General features: G+C 41.4%; 1 protein-coding gene across 2 annotated transcripts in view; it reads left to right on the forward strand.

The window, feature by feature from the left end:
- The window catches only part of LHFPL1 (LHFPL tetraspan subfamily member 1), a gene marked incomplete at its 3' end in the record, with an annotated part of 51,792 nt that extends 34,004 nt beyond the window's left edge, over positions 1-17,788 (forward strand). For both annotated transcript variants that reach the window (XM_081221375.1, XM_081221374.1), the window contains one exon: positions 17,607-17,788. In XM_081221375.1, the coding sequence (XP_081077501.1) occupies positions 17,607-17,788 (182 nt within the window). The remainder of the gene's footprint in view (positions 1-17,606) is intronic.
- Positions 17,789-19,680: the final 1,892 nt, after the last annotated feature.

The raw sequence follows: 19,680 nt of genomic DNA on the forward strand, positions 1-19,680 counted from the left end.
TCAACCACTGTGCCACCAGGGAAGCCCAGAAATCGTTTTTTAATTGGAGGTGTTAATACTGCAGCAACCATTTCACAGGGCTCTTGTGAGGATAAAATGAAATTATATATACCTAAAACATTTAGTACAGGGTCTGTACTCAATAAATGTTAACAATAACTGCTATTATAATTACTGTTATTATTTTTATAGTTTAGACTGACCCAGAACTTTCTTTTTTTAAGTAAAATGAAATGGGTTTCAAAGTCAGGAGCCAGAAAGAAAACCAGGGACAACTCCTTCACATCCTAGGAGCAATTCTTTGGCTAAATTAATGTTACAGGGGTGAAAATATATGTCTCTGTGTTGTTTCATATGACTTTTTCAAACCATTTCACCAAGCCCCATCCAGGTGAATTGAGAAAAATTGCATCAGACATACCTTTCAAGCACTGCATCGAGCTAGGTAGGTCCCAATAAATGTTGATTCCCTTCTACTTTTCATCTAAAAGCTAGACCAGTTTGGGCTCATGATACGGTCTGATTCAGGTGGTTCCCCACTGTGCTCTGCATCAAAATCATTTGGGACCCCCCTCCTCAGAGATAGTGATTCTGTAGATATGGAGTAGGGCCTAGGAATCCGAATTGTAAAGTTCTCCCCAGACATTTTTGGGAACTTGTGGACTAGTTGAAAAGTGTTTAGCTGAGAGAAAAAGGAGCTGAGAAGTACTGATCATTCTAGGTGCCATGCTAAGTGCTTTATATGTGTCATCTCATTTGATCTTCACAGCTACCCTGAGAGGTAGGTGGTGTCACTTCTATTTTACCCATGGGGGACCTGAAACTCAGAAAGGTTAAATGACTTGCCTAGAGCTTTAGTCTATAAATGACAGAGCATGGTTTCAAACGCAGTTCCTTATAACCCTCATCCCAGGCCCTTCTCCCTGCACCACATGACTTACCGAGCACACATGTGCCTGGTCCTGTCTCTACCCTCTGACTAAGTGGGAACCTTGGTCAAACACTTCATCTGGCTGCTCATTTGCTTCCTAATAACAATATTTCTGTCTCTAGCTGGGAGGTGATAAATGAATAAAATAACTGAAAAAGGACTAAATGAAATAATGGATGGAAAAATTACCTTGTAAAATAGTAAAGTGCTACACACATATTGTATTATTTGTGGCATTGGTTATTGCTCAGGGAACTTGGGTCCCAGGAAAGTCTCTATGATCTAAACACGTGTTGACCAATGGAGCATGGATAGAAACAGCTGATGTTCAAGGCTGGCATTGCTGATACGGGGTAAAGTCAATGGCTGGAATGAGGGGTCAGGTCTGGCCTTTTAACACTCGTAAGTTTTTGAATAGTATGTCAAAAATAGATAACAGTCACTCAATAAGCATATTCTGGACACTTACTATATACAAGATGCTAAATGGACAACTGTACATAATTCATAGAATTCAAGAATACAGTCTTCAAGGAGCTTGTAGTTTATTTGAGGAGACATGATATATATATACATATACATACATATATATATGTATATATATATAAAACAATGGACATCTAACAAATACAACCATAATGTCAGTCATCAGAAGGAATAAATACTGCCAGCAAAGGCATACAATGAGAACTGTATAATCTGTCTTCTTTCCCTTAGTATCAGTTATCTGGATAACAGAAAACAGTTCCTGACTCTCTCTCTCTCTCTCTGTTCCTCAAGTTACTGCACACTGCTGCCTTGCTCTGTGGCCTAAGTGGCTTTTCAAAAGGGCAAATCTGATGTCACTCTCATTTTTTAGCAATGGTTCCCCATGGCCTTCAGGATAAACTCCAGACTCCTTAGCATGGTCTATGGGGACCCTGGCCATCATTTCCATCACCACTCAAGCTTCTCTTGCCCAGTCACCCTGAAAATACCATGTTCCTTCAAACTTTGCAACCTTGCATGTGTTCTTCCCTTATTAGAAATACCCTTCTCCCCTTCCTCACCTACCTAACTTTTTACTTTTTCTTGAAAACTCCCTGCTCCCTTGAAACTGGGTTTGATGTTCCTCATCTGTATCCTTATATCACTCTATGCTATAACACTTGTCACGCTAATACTCTGTTTAGTTGTTCCACGTCTGTCTCTGGTGCCCTTTCACTCATCTGGTTTGTTGATCTTACATATCTGAGAACAACATGTTTAAAGTACTTAACACAGTGCCTGGCACATAGATGCATTTGACCAATATTGGCTATTTCTATTCCAGTTACAGACTTAATTAGCTGAGAAAGTTCAAGTGGATGCAAGAAGAGGTCTATTGAGCAGATGTTAGAGAAGAGGGGCCAGTTTTTTGGTTTTTTCTTTTTTTTTTTGCGGTACGTGGGCCTCTCACTGTTGTGACCTCTCCCGTTGCGGAGCACAGGCTCCGGACGCACAGGCTCAGCGGCCATGGCTCACAGGCCCAGACACTCCGCGGCATGTGGGATCTTCCCGGACCGGGGCACGAACCCGTGTCCTCTGCATCGGCAGGCGGGCTCTCAACCACTGCGCCACCAGGGAAGCCCTATAGGCCAGTTTTTTAGAGGTCTAGTATCCTAGAGAGCTCATGCTGAGTCAGAGAGGTCCAATACTTGATTAGATTTTTTTTTTAAACCTGTCTCTTTGGGGAGAGTATGTGACAGTCTGTTTGGGCTCCTATAGAGACACCAAAGACTGGGTAGCTTATAAACAACAGAATGTTTATCTCACAGTTCTGGATGCTGGGCAGTCCGAGATCAATGTGTCAGCAGATTCAGTGTCTGGTGAGGAAATGCTTCCTGATTTCATACAGGGCCATCTTCTCTCTGTGTCTTCACACAGCAGAAGGGGGCAAGGGAGCTCTCTGAGGTCTCTTTTATAAGGGAACTAATCCCATTCATTAAGGCTCTGCCCTCATGACCTAATCACCTCCCAAAGCCTCCACCTCCAAATACTGTCACACTGGGCATTAGCTTAGCATTTCACATATGAATTGGGGGGGAACACGGACTTTTAGTCTATGGCAGTTCCCAAAGCTCTTCTGAAAAGCTGCTCCAAGTGTAGTTGATGGGCAGTATGAAGGACAAAACAGAGTGACATGGAGGTTTTTTTCAGGGGCAAGTAGGAGTCAATCTTGGGAAAGACCCAGTAGCATAATTTCAATTGGCCGGAGACATAATTCCTCCCCCTCACCCCCAGTGGAATAAAAAGATGAGCAGAGTAGCTAAACCTCAGGCTAGTTATGCAAGAAATGATATAAGTAGGAAAGGCAGGCTGGCAAAGTATGAAGTTAAGTCAGAAACAAATGCTCAGTAGTGGTGAGGAAGAGTTCAGTCAAAGGATTCAATTTGTTTAGCAGAAGTTTGTGTAAGAGAGAGAACAAAATCGACCAAATTAGGTCATCTCTGTCACCATGAGGATTTGACACTTTACTGAGTGCTACCCTGACTTTCTAGCAAGTGCCCTGGTCTGCCCTTACCCTTTAGAACATTGGGTTTGACCAAGACAGAGTTGGCAACTCACAATGTCCTACCTCCCTAGCAGACCTGACTGAACCAGTGGTTACCTGAACCACTGAAGTTTTCAGAGGATTTTGTTTGTTTGTTTGTTTGGTTTGTGGTTTGTTTGTTTGTTACCTTCTTCTCTGGCAAGGGAGCCTGATAGGCTCCTGGAATCTTCAGTAGGCTCTGCGCCTCCAATCTGGGCTCTTCCTGACACTCATATCCAGCCTAGAGAGTGAGAAGAGACCCCATTCTCATGGTTTTGGCTATCGTTTTACTGGGGTCTGTGGTGGGTGTGGAGGGAAGGGTATTTGGCAATTACCTTTGAATTCATTGGCTTTGCTTTATCATTAACAATTATTCATCCGTATTGAATATAGCAGAGAAAGTTCTCTGCTCATTTAGCTTGGCCTTGGCTGCATTGAAAATGTTTTTGTGCTGCTACCTATGTAGACCTTAAAGTTAGCAGGATTTCTCAGAACAGATGGGACCACCAGCCTCTTCCAAAACCCTGCTGTCTGCTTAGCACTAAATTCAGGTCCCTGTGGCAAAAAATATGTTGAATAAGCAAATAGCAACCTGCCCTCTTCCTCACCACACCCCCCACCCCGCACCAACCATGCACACTAAACAGCAAGGGGTGGTGGGTTGGAGCTCTGGTTTCATAAGCTTAGATGGTGCCACAGTAATGGGAGCAGCACCTGGTTTTTCTGAGCTGGGTCTGCTTTGGAAAAAATAGGACTCTCATTAGGAAGAGGTCTGTTGAAGATCTCAATCTCTTCAATCTCTTCACTCCTCAGTGTTCTCGAGTGTTCTAATCTTCTAATATTATCTCCACAAACTCCCCCTGCCTTTATTCTCATCCTCTTCCACCTACTGCACTGACCCTCCTTTAGTCTCTTTCTCTCCTTTGATCTCTCTCTAGTCCTTCCCCTCTTGATCTACTCTGTAGAATTCCAGAGGAACCTTGTGTGTCTTTCTGTAGCTGAGTATCTTGCCCTCAGGGCCAGTGTGGGCAGCCTGATTTGATATGATGAAGGCTGTGAAGGCCCCGCAGGTGGCTCCCAGACAGACATCCGGCATATCTCGTATCTATCCTGTCCCTCTGCTCTGGGTGCTGAGGTTGAGGGCAATATGCTGGTTCCCACTGCAAGTCCTCCTCTGTTCATGTAGTCACTCCTTCCCTTATCTTGCCTCTAAGGCTACAGTAGTGTCTCTCAAATTCCCTGATTATTGGAGTATCTTAGATGAAAAAAACAGATGTTAATATGGTACTCTCTGCATTCTACTTCAACCACCTCCCAACATCCTGACTCCATGAGTTCCTAGAATTTGTATCTCATCTTTATATAGGAATTCAGTCTTCTCTCTACACTCCTTAAAACAGCTTTATTCCTTCTTGCCCTACCCTAAGGCTTGCCTCTATCAGCCTCTCCCCTACCACACTAATATCTGTGGCTTTTACCACTGATCCCAAGTCACAAATAAGCCTTTTTCTGGAGTATTAGCTCTCAGAACTTGACTTTTGGCAACTCTTGCATCAAATCAAAACTTCATGCATCTGAAAATTCCATTACATTTCATCTAGCCATAGTCAGTTTTCAAGGTGTTAGTGGTTATTATTCTTTTTATATCCCTGCTTCTCTGTCTCCTCCTCCAACCTTTCAGGAGCCTAGAATTCCATCAGATGATTCTCTAAAATGGAAGACTTGAGAAACCCCAAAGACAGACTTACCTCATTCTTGTTTTTAATTAAGACTTTAATAAAACAGTTTAAGGTTCACAGCAAAATTGAGGGGAAAGTACAGAGATTTTCCATATGCCCCCTGCTCCCACATATGTACAATCTCCCGCATTATTGACATCCCCCACCAGAATGGTACAACTGATGAAGCTACACTGACACATCATAGTCACTCAAAGTCGATAGTCTACATTATGGCTCATTCTTGGTGTTGTACATTCTATAGGTTTGGGAAAATGTACAATGACATGCATCCATCATTACAGTATTTATCATACAGAGTATTTTCAGTGCTCTAACAATCCTCTGTGCTCTGCCTATTCATTCCTCCCTACATACCTCCAACCACTGATCTTTTCACTCTCTACATAGTTTTTCCTTTTCCAGAATGTCATATAGTTGGAGTTGTACAGTATGTAGTCTTTTGGGAATGGCTTCTTTCCCTTAGTAATATGCATTTAAGGTTCCCCCATGTCTTTTCATGGCTTGAGAGCTCATTTCAGCACTGAATAATATTCCATTGTCTGGATGTACCACTGTTTATGTATCCATTTACCTAATGAAGGACATCTTGGTTGCTTCCAAGTCTTGGCAATGATGGATAAAGTTGCTGTAAACATCTGTGTGCAGGTTTTTGTGTGGGCATAAGTTTTCAACTCATTTGGGTAAATACCAAGTAGCATGATTGCTGGATCATATGGTATGAATATGTTTAGTTTTGTAAGAGACAGTCAAACTGTCTTCCAAAATGGGCGCACTCTCTTTTTATGCCTTTCCCCTCTTCCTCCAAGGAGGACTCTTTTCTTTGGATTACTTCTCTGGCATAGATGGCTTCTGAGCTAGAACTATGACCATGCCTCCTGCAGAGAAATATTCTCTGTTGGACTCATTCTTACTCTAATTCCCAACTCTGACACCCACACCAATGTTGGACCCCACAAAAAGCATTGGCTAGTGGCTAACCCTTCGCACTAATGAACCATTGACAGTTGGCCAGACACCAAGTCCCTGAAGAGCATAGGACTGGGGCTCTAGGGGGAGGGTCAGTTTAAGTAGCAGACAGTGATAATTTGTTCTCTAAACAGCAGAGCTATAATAACATAACTTAATGCTAAATCAAAGGAAATAGAGTCAAACTCCAAGCCAATTTGATTTGCAACTTGGAATAAAAGCAACGTGTCTTGATTTAAATGTCAGGCCCACTGCTGAGTGATGATTTAATAACTTTTATGAGGGATCTTGTCACAGCAAATTCAACACTGGAATAGAATGACTCACAGATAGGGTGTTAGAAATGATACAGAAGAGCACAAAAAGGAACAGACTTATTTCAGGGCTTATCCAAAAGCTTTGCGTAAAGCTAATCTGCAGTTAGGACCTTTACTCCCTCCCTATCCTGCCACCCAATCTTTCTCTTCACAGATACCTATGCATGTATGTAGACACAATCCCCAGGTGTGATGTCAGCTCACTGAAGTATTTTCTGGGGACACAGGTTCTTGAACAATTCTAGCATGGGATTACATTCAGTGCATTCTATCTAAAAGGCAAGGCAGCAGTGAGCCTGGCTATTTCTGAAGAGGATATCAAAACCTCATCTGGTCCTATTGCTCTATCTTTACACAGGTACTTAATTATTTTCTCTCATTTTAAGGGCAAGAGAGCTGAGATCCAGTAGGGTTAAGAGATCTCTTCAAAGAAAGAAATGTCATATATCTCTTGACTCCCAGGGAATTTGTAGTTCCTTCTCAATATCTTATGAGATCTCTCTCCTTGACCTTCTCCAGCTTCCCTGGGCTAGAACACTAGAATGCTCAAGGCTGACCAGGCCCCACTTTCAGCCAGCTTCCCAGGTCAGTAAGGAAACATGCAGAGCTGTTCTTAAGGGAGAAAGATCCATTCTGCTCTGGTAATCTTTCAGTCACTAAGATTCGTTTTGGAGGTAATTCAAAGTATAAACATGTGGTGTTTGCCTAAATGATGGTTGATAAACCTTGAAAATATTAACATTATTGGCCAGATCATTTTTTGTTGTGGGAGGCTGCTTTGTATATTGTTGGATGTGTCAACAGCATCCCTGGCCTCTGGTTAACTGGTCCCTGCCTGTAGCATAAAACTACCTCCAATCCCTTTTACACAGAGCTTTTAGGTTAATCTTCCCAAACTGTACCTCCAACTCAGTGGTTCTTAATGAAAAACAATCCACCCCCTACCCTGACCCGGCACCTCCACCCCCAGGGACATCTGTTTGGTAATGTCTGTCAATATTTTTGGTTTCCACAGTTCACTGGTGGAGGGGTAATTTGCAGACATCTAGTAGGTGGAGGTCAGGGTGTTACAATGCACAAAACAACACTCCCCACCCCACCCCATTACAACAAAGATTTTTTTGGCCTAAAATGTCAATAGTGCCAAGGTTGAGAAGCCTTGCTGTATCATATCATTCTCTGATCAGAAACTTTCCATTGTTCTCCACTCCTTGTGGGAAAGACAACAGATTTCATGGTCCTTCCTGGTCTAGATTCAGCTTATTATTTGCCATCTACAGCTTCTTTTCTGAAACATGTGATCTGCTTTCTTGCTTATATAACTTTGCTCACACCAACCTCTCCCCCTGCACAGAATGCCCACGTCCCACTATTAAAGTCTGGTTGAAATGCTGTCTCCTCTATAAAGCCCTATCTGAGCCTGAATCCTCCCAGCTACAAATAATTCTTTCCTTGGATGTTACTGGACTATTTTACTCATATGTCTCTTAAAGCATTTATCACATTCATAGTACAATGGAAAATTTGAATTAAAAGGTGCTTTTAGAAATCTCTCCAGTAAAATTCCCTTCACTTTAAGAAAAGGAAATTGAGACCAAGAAAGGTGAAGTGATTAGTTGAAGGCATCATACTGTCTCATAAAACTTGGACCATAGTAATTTGTATCCTTGACTCCACTCTCCCGGCATGGTTGAAACGGATGACCATGGACTTAATCTTGGCATTCAAATCTCAACTCTGACATTTGTAAGTTGGTAAAGTAATTTACCTTTCTGAGATTCGGTTTCCTCAGCTCTGAATGGAAATAATCATGGCTGTTGTGAGAATCAAATGAGATGTTGTATTCAAAATGTATGGCACATAGTAGGTACCTGATACATATTTGTCTGATGAATAGAAGGATCAACTATACTTCAAAGAATAGAATTTAGGGATTGGTGATTGTCCATGGGACTTCACTAAAAGGTGATTGGAGGTAAAGTGTGGTAGTTCATTGCCACTACTGCCTACATTTGCATCCTTCCATAGAAAACCTGAGTTCCTCTGTAGGCCATCAGACCAGTGTCCAAGCTTTCTGTGGAGTAGGTGAGTAATGACAGCAGCTCTCAACTTGGAAATGTAGTTCTTAAAAGGTTTGCTTTTTTTTCCCTTTTGCAATGCTAGTCATGTAACGTCTCTGTTCCCTCAAGCAGATAACAGGTAGGGTTGTAAGGAGAGGACTGGATAGAAGATGTATTTCCTCTGTTTCTCTTTGGTTTCCTGTTTGGCAGCAGCCTTGGGCTTAGATGCTGTTCAGTGGCCTAATAGACATCTCTGTGAGAGGAAACTCTGCATTTGGGGTGGCAAAGGGGGCACTTTGGTGTTGGTTCCTAGCCCAGTGATACCTGGTTCTGACTTGACTTCAATAAGGTTTATTAAGGCCTTTCTAGCTAGCTCTTCACTCTGGAGCTGCCCACTGTGTCAGCTTTCTTCCTGCTTAGGGCTTTGGAGCAATGGCATGCTAAGCATTTATTCCTTTCATTTACAGAAACAACTCTTTCTCTGGTCCCAGGGTGCATGTACCTAATAGAAAAAGCCCTGCTACTCCAGTGGGGGGATGAACTGACAGGCAACTGAGGAAACAGAATGAGACTACTGATGCCTCTCTAGACTAGACTGGGAGCATGCCAGAGAGGAGGAAGCTTCCCAACAGTGGGCCCACCCCAAGAGCTAGCTCCTGTCTACTCTGCTATGTGAGCACAGGAGAATTTTGTTGGAGGAGGCTAGGAGAGAAGCTCAGGTGATTCTATTGCAAATTGATTTAGGAGCTCCCTCTTTAGAGCTTACAGGTTAAGTGTCCTGTAAGAGGAAAATGGCTTTTGGGAGTATGAGGAAAACAGTAGAGGGCAGAGAACCAGATTGAAAGTAAAGATACTTGGTCTGGATCCCTGCCTCTAACCTCTGCTTCTGAGAGGGTTCCTAGGGCTTTTGACTGAGGCTCACATTCTTGTCTGTGAAGTGGGTGCAATACAGCCTGTAGCCTTCCTTCCAAGGATGGTAAAAGTTGAAGGTTTGCCCATCTCTAGAATTTTCACTCTGTGATACACAAAGCATTATATAAAACCTCCTACTTTTACTGAGTGAGTGAGTCAGTGTCTAAAAGGAGGTATGACAAGGTTGGAGGGGGGAGATCCAGATCTATTGGCTGCTTGCTTCAACATCTTATTTTTCAGTTCACTCTTCCCAGAGTTCCAATATTATTATTCACGTTGAGGTTACTTTTTAGATAGTTGGATTCCTTTCTTTAAGAGGGCTTCTCTTTCAGATTTACCCCCTCTCTCTGAAGATTGCATTGTTTCAATAGCTACTGTTGTTGCTTTCACCATGAGTTTGGGTGGGGCTATGGGACTTCAGGAAATCATATGACTGCCTAAGTCTATTGGTAAAGTACCATCTCCTCTGAAGAACTAAGATTTGACACTTGCCATGGGAGAGTATAAGGAATTCATTAATTCATTCAGGTACAGAAGGAAAGGTACACTGTACTAATGAAGACTTTTGATGGAATTTGACTTAGGGATGTCAGGCAAGGCTTGACTAAGGAATTAATGATTGAGTTGAGCTCTGAAGAATGGTTGAACTTTCACTAGGCAAAGAGAGTGGTGGGAAGTGTATGTGTACATGTGTACATGCACTAAGCATTTTAGGCAAAGGGAACAGAATGCGCATAGGCCTTATAGCACATTTCAGAAACAAATAGAATAGCTGATTTTGTAATTTTAATTCAAAATTTAAGTCATAAGTTTGGGTGCTAAGGGTTAAAAATGCAAGTGTATCCATCTTTGAAGTATTGTTAGGCTAAATCATACTGAGCACCCAGTGTTGACAGAGCATGGGAGCATTATCAAGAAAGAAACAAATGCATTCACTCTGTTGAGTCAACAATCTGGAAGGGGGTAAAGAGTAGGTGAAAAATACATGATATAAAAATCTTCCTTCCAACATTTTGCCTAACAAGTACACCTACATAAGGGGTATATAGATGAATTCCTGGAGGGCTACTTGGTTGAGGTGACTGGAGCCCACTGGGGTTAGTCAGGGAAGACTTCCTGGAGGTGCTGAGTCCTGAAGAGTATTCTGAGGAAGATATGAATTGGTGAAAAAGAGGAAAGAAGCTGTTTATGGCAGGAGAGACAGCATGAGTGGTGACTTGGTGGTAGAAATATTATCTCTGAGGTAGGAAATTTGGGATAAATTAGCCTGGCCCTAATGAAAAATCAAAGCAGCCTGACTTGGGGGCATCTTAGACTCTTTATATAACATGGCAACCAGACAATTAAAAGAAGGAAAATTAAGGTTCCCTGGGAACCCTGTGAAGAGAAATAATTGGTTATTGAAAAGTAAATTGTCATGAGGGGAAATCAATCAAGATGGTGGAGTGAGAGGACATGAGGCTCACCTCCCCCCATACAAACATCAAAAATGCATCCATATGTGGAAAAATTCTCACTGAAAATCATCTGGAAACTGGCAGAAGGACTCCTGCACAACCAAGTCTGTACGAAAGATACACATGTAATTGGGTAGGAAGGGAAGAAAAGTGATTGGGTCGGGACCTACATCCCTGGGAAGGGACTCAGAGGAAAAGGGAGAATGCAAAGATGGAGACCCAACTTGAAGATTGACCAGTGAGAGCCACAGATTGTGTGCCCCAGTCCCAGGATCCTATGCATAGGAGACAAGCCACCTTGGCTGGTTGGAAAACCAAAGGGACTAACAGGAGGGCTAGTGGGAAGCGTGGACTCTGCTTTTGAGGAGCATGTGCTTGTGTATGCACACTTGCTTGCCCCCTAAGCAGGGCAGAGAGAGGTCTGCTCTGGTGGCTGCCGAGTTTCCCACAACTGCCCCTCTGCTTCCCAGCCCAAGCTAAGCAAACACTCCAGCCCCACCCACTCCACATCATAGTGCAGCACTGGATCTGGGGCAGCCACAACTGAGGAGAAGACTTGACCATGGGATACAGAGGTGATCAGGTCTCAGGGCAGAACCTCGCTGGAACAGCAGTGGCTGGAACAGGAGTGGCTACCATTGGCGCTTACTCAAGCAGTGCATCAGAAGCAGCCTAGACCTCTGATGGTGGCCATTCCACTATAGCTCACCCCCCAGTATATGCTGACAGTTCACATGGGCCCTGCCTGTCTTGTGGTGTGGCTCCACAACAGGGTATGGGTGGCAGCTATGAGAGACAAAGGGGACTTGCACCTGAGGCTGTGTCTGAGGAGAGAGAGGAAACAATTGCAGGCGCCTGTACAGGCAGCACATCGGAGACAGCTTGGATCTCTGTCTGTGGCTGACTTGAGAAGGGAGCCTGCACAGGGCTCCTTTGCTTCAGCACTCCCCATCTCTGGGGCGAGGGTCCTAGTTTGGGGAGAGGGGAAAACACACACATAAAGGCAACAGAGCCAGCTTGGGCTCAAACTTCAGGGCTTCTGCTCCAGCAACATGGGATCAGATCTCACCCTTGATAGGGTGGTGACAGCCACTGAGCAGAGGGGAAGTCCCACCTCACACTGGCTCCAGCTCTAGCCCCTCCATCTCCAGCCCAAACACATGGAGATGAAGCAACATGCTACTAAAAAACAATGGGTTGGGACTTCCCTGGTGGTCCAGTAGTTAAGACTCTGAACTCCCAATGGAGGGGGCACAGGTTCGATCCGTGGTCAGGGAACTAAGATCCCACATGCCACACAGCTCAGCAAAAAAAAAAAAAAAAAAAAAAAAAAAAAGGTCAACGAAGAAATCAAAGAGTAAATCAGAAAATACCTTGAGACAAATGAAAATGGAAACACAACACTCCAAAATCTATGAGATGCAGCAAAAGCAGTTCTAAGAGGGAAGTTTATAGCAACAAAGGCCTTCCTCGAGAAAAAAGAGAAATCTCAATTAAACAACCCAACCTACCACCTAAAGGAATTAGAAAAAGAACAAACAAACAAACAAAGCCCAAAGTCAGCAGAGGGAGGAAATAATAAAGATCAGAGAGGAAATAATTAAATAAAGATTAAAAAATAGAAAAGATCAATGAAACCAAGATCTATTTTTTGAAAAGATAAACAAAACTGATAAAATTTGTTTACCAAGAATAAAAGAGAGAAGGCCCAGGTAAACAAAATAAGAAATGAAAGAGGAGAAATAAAAACTGATACCACAGAGATACAAAAAGTAATGAGAATATTATGAATAGTTATATGCCAACAAATTAGACAGCCTAGAAGAAAGAAAATTTCTAGAAACATACAACCTGCCAAGATTGAATCAAGAAAAAACAGATAATTTGAACAGACTGATCACTAGTAGTCAAATTGAATTTGTAATTTAAAAACTCCCTGCAAACAGAAATCCAGGACTTGATGGCTTCACATGGGAATTCTATTGTATCAAACATATAAAGAAAAGATGATACCTATCCTTCTCAAACTATTCAAAAAATTGAAGAGGAGGGAACACTCCCTGATTCATTCTATGAGGCCACCATTACCCTGATACCAAAAGCAAACAAAGATACTAAAAAAAAAAGAAAATTACAGGCCAATATCTTTATGAACATAGATGCAAAAATCCTCAACAAAATATCAGCAAACCAAATTCAACAATATATAAAAAGTATCATACACCATGATCAAGTGGGATTTATTCTAGGGATGCAAGAACGCTTCAATATTCACAAATCAATCAATGTGATACATGAATTAATAAAAGAAAGGATATATCACATGATCTTCTCAAAAGATGCAGAAAAAACGTTTGACAAAATTCAATATCCATTCATGATAAAAATTGTCATCAAAGTGGGTATAGAGTGAACGTATCTCAGTATAATAAAGATCATTTATAGCAATCCCACAATTAACGTCATACTCAACAGTAAAAAGCTGAAATCCTTCCCTTTAAATTCAGGAACAAGCCAAGGATGCCCACTCTTGTCAGTTCTATTTAACATAGTATTGGAAGTCCTAGCCACAGCAATCAGACAAGAAAAAGAAATTAAAAGCATCCAAATTGGAATGAAGAGGTAAAACTGTCACTACTTACAGACGACATGATACAACGTAGAGATAACCCTAAAGTCTCCACCAGAAAACGATTAGAACTAATAAGTGAATTCTATAAAGTTGCAGGATATGAGATTAATATACAGAAATATGTTGCTTTTCTGTACATTGTTAATGAACTATCATAAAAAGAATGTAAAGAAAATCAGTTTTAAAATTGCATCAAAAAGAGTAAAATACTTAGGAATAGACTTAACCAAAGAGGTTAAAGACCTATACTCTGAAAGCTATAAAACATTGATGAAGGAAATTGAAGATGAAACAAAGAAATGGAAACCTATTTCATGCTCTTGAATTAGAAGAATTAATATTGCTAAAATGGCCATACCACAGAAAGAAAGAAATCTACAGATTTAATGCAATCCCTATTAAAATACCCATGATATTTTTCACCGAGCTAGAACACATAATCCTAAAATTCATATGGAACTACAAAAGACTCCAAATTGCCAAAGCAATCTTGAGAAAAAAGAACAAACCTGGAGGTATAACCCTCCCAGATTTCAGACTATACTATAAAGCTACAATAATCAAAACAGCATGGTACTGGCACAAAAACAGACACATAGATCAATGGAAGAGAATAGAGTGCCCAGAAATAAACCCACACACTTATGGTCAATTAATTCATGACAAAGGAGGCAAGAATATACAACAGTTTCTTTAATAAGTGGTGCTGGGCTCTATTTACAATAGCCAGGACATGGAAGCAACCTAAGTGTCCATCAACAGATGAGTGGATAAAGAAGATGTGGCACATGTATACAATGGAATATTACTCAGCCATAAAAAGAAACGAAGTTGAGTCATTTGTAGTGAGGTGGTTGGACCTAGAGTCTGTCATACAGAGTGAAGTAAGTCAGAAAGAGAAAAACAAATACCGTATGCTAACACATATATATGGAATCTAAGGGGAAAAAAAAGGGTCATGAAGAACCTAGGGGCAAGATGGGAATAAAGACGCAGACCTACCAGAGAATGGACTTGAGGATACAGGGAGGGGGAAGGGTAAGCTGTGACAAAGTGAGAGAGTGGCATGGACATATATACACTACCAAATGTAAAATAGATAGCTAGTGGGAAGCAGCCACATAGCACAGGGAGATCAGCTCGGTGCTTTGTGACCACCTAGAAGGGTGGGATAGGGAGGGTGGGAGGGAGGGAGATGCAAGAGGGAAGAGATATGGGGACATATGTATATGTATAAGTGATTCACTTTGTTATAAAGCAGAAACTAACACACCATTGTAAAGCAATTATACTCCAATAAAGATGTTTTAAAAAACTAATCTACTCAGTAACTTATAACAAATGTCTTCTGATCTTGTTTTGAGAATAAAGAGATGTAAACTGTTAAAAAAAAAACTGGTGCTAGGAAAACTGGACCACTACATGTAAAACAATAAGATTTCCTCATACCATATACAAAAGTAAACTCAAAATGGGTTAAAGAGCTAAATGTAAGACCTGAAACCATAAAATTCATAGGAGAGAACATAGGCAGGACACTCTTTGACATAAATTGTAGCGATGTCTTTTTTGTATCTGTCTCCCAAGGCGAAAGAAATAAAAGCAAAATTAAGCAAATGGGACCTAATTAAATTTAAAAGTTTTTGCCCAACAAAGGAAACTATCAACAAAATAAAAAGACAACCTATGAAATGGAGGAAAATATTTGTAAATGATATGGCCTACATGTGGTTAATATCCAAGATATACAAATAGCTCATATAACGTAATATCATAAAAAGAAACAACCCAGTCAAAATTGTACAGAAGATCTGAATAGACGTTTTCCCAAAGAAGACATACAGATGGCTAACAGGCACATGAAAAGATACTCAATATTGCTAATTATCAGAGAAATTAAAGTCAAACAAACAATGAGACATCACCTCACACCTGTCAGAATAGCTATCATCAAAAAGTCTACAATTAACAAATGTTTGTGAGGATATAGAGGAAAAGGAACACTTGTACTCTGTTGGTGGGAATATAAATTGCTGTAGACACTATGGAAAACAGTTTGGAGAGTCCTCAAAAAACTCCTATATGACCCAGCAATTCCACTCCTGGGTATATATCAGGGAAAAACAAAAACACTAGTTCAAAAAGATACATGCACCCCAATGTTCATAGCAGCACTATTTAAAATAGACAACATATGGAAGAAACCCAAATGTCCATCAACAGATAAATGGATAAAGAAGATGTGGTATATATATATATATATATATATATATATATATATATAATATATATATATATTATATATATATATATACACACACACACACACACACATACAGTGGAATATTACTCCATCATAAAAAAGAATGAAATTCTGCCATTTGCAGATACATGGATGGACCTAGAGAATATTATGCTTAGTGGTTTGTCAGACAGAGAAAGACAAATACTGTATGGGTATCACTTATATGTGGAATCTAAAAAAAATAATACAGATGAACATACATGCAGAACAGACTCACAGATGTGGAATACCAACTCCGTTGCCAGTGGGGAGAGGAAAGGGGGGAGAGACAAGACAGGGGTATGGGATTAAGAGATACACGCTACTGTGTATAAAATAGAGAAGCAACAAGGATATATTCTATAGCACAGGGGATTATAGCCATTATCTTATAATAACTTTTAATGGAGTATAATCTGTAAAAATACTGTCACTACGCTGTACACCTGAAACTAATATAATCTTGTAAATCCACTATACTTCAATTAAAAAAAGTAAATTGTCATGAAGATCAGTCTTGACATCCCCACCTGACTGACTATAGTCAGGACTCACTTTCTGCAAGACTGTGAGGTAGGTGAAAGTCACTGCCCACCTTATTTTCTCAGAATTCCTCTGCAATTTTGTATCACTGGACATCTACTCCAATTTCTGGAGTCCTATTTGCTTAAGCACTTGATTTTAACAGTTATTTATTACTCTGATCCCTTGTAATATAATAGCTCTCTTTCTTTGGGCATTGACCTTTTCTGACCGATCTCTGAAAAAACTCAAACACTTCAAAGGAAAGAATCTACCTCTGGTAGAATGAATGATAAGTTGTACGGTGGATATTTTTGAGCAGGTGACCTTTCCCATTATCCTTCAAACTGAAACTACCCCTTAGAAGCTTGGCCTTGATTCCAATACATATTTCCTCCGCGGATGTTGAAAAATTAGGTTAGGATAGAGACACATGGTATGGAGCAACAGATTTGATTTTGCCTGCCTGCAAATTTCCTGATGATACAGGATATAGTTCTTTGAAAACAGTCCATGAACTGTAATATATCAGTGTGGTTAAAACTGTGTAGCTTCAGAGTCAAGATGAGCCAGGGTTTATATCCCGACCCTACCACTTTCTGTGTGATTTTTCACAATTAATTTAACCTGTGCCTTGGTTGCCTCATCTTGTATAAAACAGGAATAATAAGAGTAGCTAACTCATATAGTTACTATAATGATCAATGAAATATCTGTCTGAAGAGCTTAGCCTAGTACTTGACACTTGATCAAGTTGTTCTCGTCATCACTGTCATTAGCACCACCACCACCGCCACCACCAACACCACCCCCAGGTTCCTACTGTAACAGAATAAAATTTTATAACCTCTTTTTTTTTTTTTTTTTTTTTTTTTTTTTTTGCGGTACGCGGGCCTCTCACTGTTGTGGCCTCTCCCATTGTGGAGCACAGGCTCTGGACGCGCAGGCTCAAAGGCCATGGCTCACGGGCCCAGCCGCTCTGCGGCATGTGGGATCTTCCCGGACCAGGGCACGAACCCGTGTCCCCTGCATCGGCAGGCGGACTCTCAACCACTGCGCCACCAGGGAAGCCCTATAACCTCTTGCTAAAGCTAATACCAGCCATCAGCAAGGGAGGAAAGCGTAAGCCCACTCGCATTCACTGTTTCCTACTCTCACTTTAACCCTAACATCTCAAAGAGAATGTATGTGAAGACACTCTAACCCTCATGTCTCTGTCCCTGTTTCCACAGGTACCTGTCGGCTTGGCTGGGCATATTACTGTGCTGGAGGTGGAGCAGCTGCAGCTATGTTGATCTGCACCTGGCTCTCTTGCTTTGCTGGAAGACACCCCAAGCCTGTCATGTTGGTGGAGAGCATCATAAGGAACACCAATTCTTATGCCATGGAGCTTGACCACTGCCTCAAACCTTGAGCTTTAGCAGAAGATTGGAGAGGGTGGGAAAGAGGAGGAAAGGGAGCCTTGAAAAGAGGTACTAAGACTAGGCCAGTTCCTACCCACTTGCCAGTAGTGTAACCCAGTGTTTGCATGCTTTTTAACTCCCCAGTCATTCATTTTCAGTTTCCCTTAAACCAGTGGGTCAGTGGCTATTTACAAAATTCATCAAGAACAATAATTCTCAGACTTCCCTGGCGGTCCAGTGGTTACGACTTCGTGCTTCCAAGGCAGGGGGCGCAGATTCGATGCCTGGTTGGGGAACTAAGATCCTACGGTGTGGCCAAAAAAAAGAACAATAATTCTCTCTAACGTTTACCTAGCTGGTGAGTGCCCACTAGCCCCCAACTCCCAAAGTGCTCCTTCATACAAAATAATAAGAAAGATCCTCAGTTGAAAGGTAACTGCACAGTCAAACAGTTCTTCAGAGTTCTACAGCTCCTATCACTTACTCCAAAGCTTAAAGTTTGGGTAAAAACACTGGTGCATGAAGGGGCCATGAGATAGACAGGGATGGTTCCTACCAGTCCATTCCTTTGGTCATCCCCTGATACTTCTTGCCATCTCCAAACATCTATGGAGTGCCACTGCCCAAATTTTTGTGACTTTCTCAGGACTATACCTTGACTCGTCCTCTTTTTTCCTGTTTTTCTTCCTTGCCGGTTGTGAGCAAGCTTATGGGGAGGGTGACTCCCAATGGGGAAAACACTAATCAAGGATGCTTGCGTATAGTCTAAGACCCCTTCCTCATTATGCTTTAGAATATTCATAAAAGTTCATTTTGTGTTCTGGCTGGGCGACTGGCATCAAAATAGTGGCAAGTATTCCCTAGTCCCTTACAGATACAGCAATGGTGTTCATCAAATGTTTTGAGCAGAGACTAGCATTTGTTGTGTGCTCAATAAACACAAATTCATAATGATGATGACAAGGATGTTTCTGCTGGTTCCTTATTGAAATTCCTATTAGAGTTCATTTTTATTGACAAGGAAATCCACAGTGGCCTTTTGCCCCTATAGTCATTCCTAGCATGATACACATTTCTCCACTTGTTTCAAAGACTATTCATCAAGTGCTTTCCCTTCCATCTGGCGTGAATTAGACATAAAAGAACAGAGTCCTGATGTCACCTAAGGCTGATGTATTTTTAGGTTTGGCCTCCATCCCATCTGTGCTCAAGGCTGATGGATGGTGTAGAAGAACTTGGTGTCTCTCAGGGACAGAATTTGTCTCCCCAACTACTCCCTAATTAATTCAGGCTAGCTCTATTGCTCCATAACTATAGCTTTAGGGACTAGGGAGGGCCTGTGACACAAAAGCCCAGCTCATCTCTTTCTATTCTTAATCACTCCAGAGTGGTTTCGGTACAGCCCGGTACAGCCCTACCTGGAAGGAGAGAAATGGCAAAAAATGTTCTCATTAGTTATATGCCATCCCAAGAAGGGTCAGGGTCCATATATCGGCCTTATGCAGGTAAGTGAATTCAAGCATACTCTCCATTCATGAGCTCATTCATTCATTTAATCACTCATTCAGGACACACTTTTTGAATATCCTACTGTATGCCACATTCTATGCTAAGTACTGGGCAAAAAAAGGATACTGTTTCTCACCCTAAAAGTGACAGGGTATTGACAGACATGTAGATAAATAATTGCCAAACAGTGTGTTACATGCTACCAAGTGAAGGGCTGGGGGCTAAAGGATCACATAGAGGGGCTATTAAAACCAACTTGGGGTGAAGGGGTTCATGGGAAAGATTTCTGGAAAAGATGATGCCTAAGATGAGTCTGAGAGATGAATAGGGGGAGTTAGTCAGCAAAGGCTAAGTGTGTACCATACAAGGGAACGTGGAAAGCAGGGCATGGAGA

The sequence above is a fragment of the Mesoplodon bidens genome, assembly GCF_964165515.1.
Source record: "Mesoplodon bidens genome assembly, chromosome: X".
Classification (NCBI taxonomy): domain Eukaryota; kingdom Metazoa; phylum Chordata; class Mammalia; order Artiodactyla; family Ziphiidae; genus Mesoplodon; species Mesoplodon bidens.